Source organism: Etheostoma spectabile, chromosome 24 (genome assembly GCF_008692095.1).
Source record: "Etheostoma spectabile isolate EspeVRDwgs_2016 chromosome 24, UIUC_Espe_1.0, whole genome shotgun sequence".
Classification (NCBI taxonomy): Eukaryota; Metazoa; Chordata; class Actinopteri; order Perciformes; family Percidae; genus Etheostoma; species Etheostoma spectabile.
In genome coordinates this window covers 6810968-6811737 of record NC_045756.1, presented here as the reverse complement: position 1 = coordinate 6811737, position 770 = coordinate 6810968, and the positions used below count along the sequence as shown (strand labels likewise).

Sequence of the window (770 nt, the reverse complement as noted above, 5' to 3'; positions counted from 1 at the left end):
GAGCACCTTGATGGCAGTCACTGCTTCGTCCTCAGCCTGTCCACTCACAACAAAGTGGAGACAACGCTGAGTGCCCAACAATGGTATGTACTCGTCAGCTGTGATCTTTACCATCTCACTCTTCACTGCACACACAAACACACACACACACACACAGAAATTGTAGCAGATAGTATCTCTAATAATCGCAAATACTATTTCCTCTCTGATATCGCTCACTCTGATTGGCTGGCACGGTGACGGTGAAGTTGTGATTTTTCAAGTGATTGGCTCTGACTCCGGTGTAGAAGATGACAGACCCAGCCAGGTTGGCTTGGATGGTTGTGGGGACATTACTCTGGTTGTGGAAATCCACCCGTACGATGACGTCCTGACCCAGTTTGACCTGGAGAGAGGGGAGGAGAACACAAAAAAAAATAATTAAAAATTAAAAAGAAATAAGAAACACGGACGGTGTAATGACACAGCGAGAGAAAGTGTGGCTGATGATTGCGGACTGACTGAATGCGTGAGCAGCCTAAATATATACATTTACTGACCACTGTTCTGAAACTGTCATAATCATACCATTTAAGGATTAGACTACTAATCATTTGCACAAATTGACAGTGGTACTCTTAAAAGTTAGCTAAATATAATGTTACTCAGGAAACTCAGGGCTTGAAAGTTTGGGCACCCCAGGTAAAAATTTGTATTAACCCTCTGAACCCTAAAGCCATTTTTACAGTTTATTGTCCATCTGGATTTATTTTATATAAAAGCTTGTAAAA

The 770-nt window shown here is 41.8% G+C and overlaps 1 protein-coding gene across 1 annotated transcript in view; it reads right to left on the bottom strand.

Annotated features, from left to right (window-relative positions):
• Positions 1–770, bottom strand: part of LOC116674250 (coagulation factor XIII A chain-like) — a 32082-nt gene that overhangs the window by 1998 nt on the left and 29314 nt on the right. Inside the window, exon 10 of the mRNA XM_032506851.1 lies at positions 453–458. Within this exon, the coding sequence (XP_032362742.1) occupies positions 453–458 (6 nt within the window). The remainder of the gene's footprint in view (positions 1–452; positions 459–770) is intronic.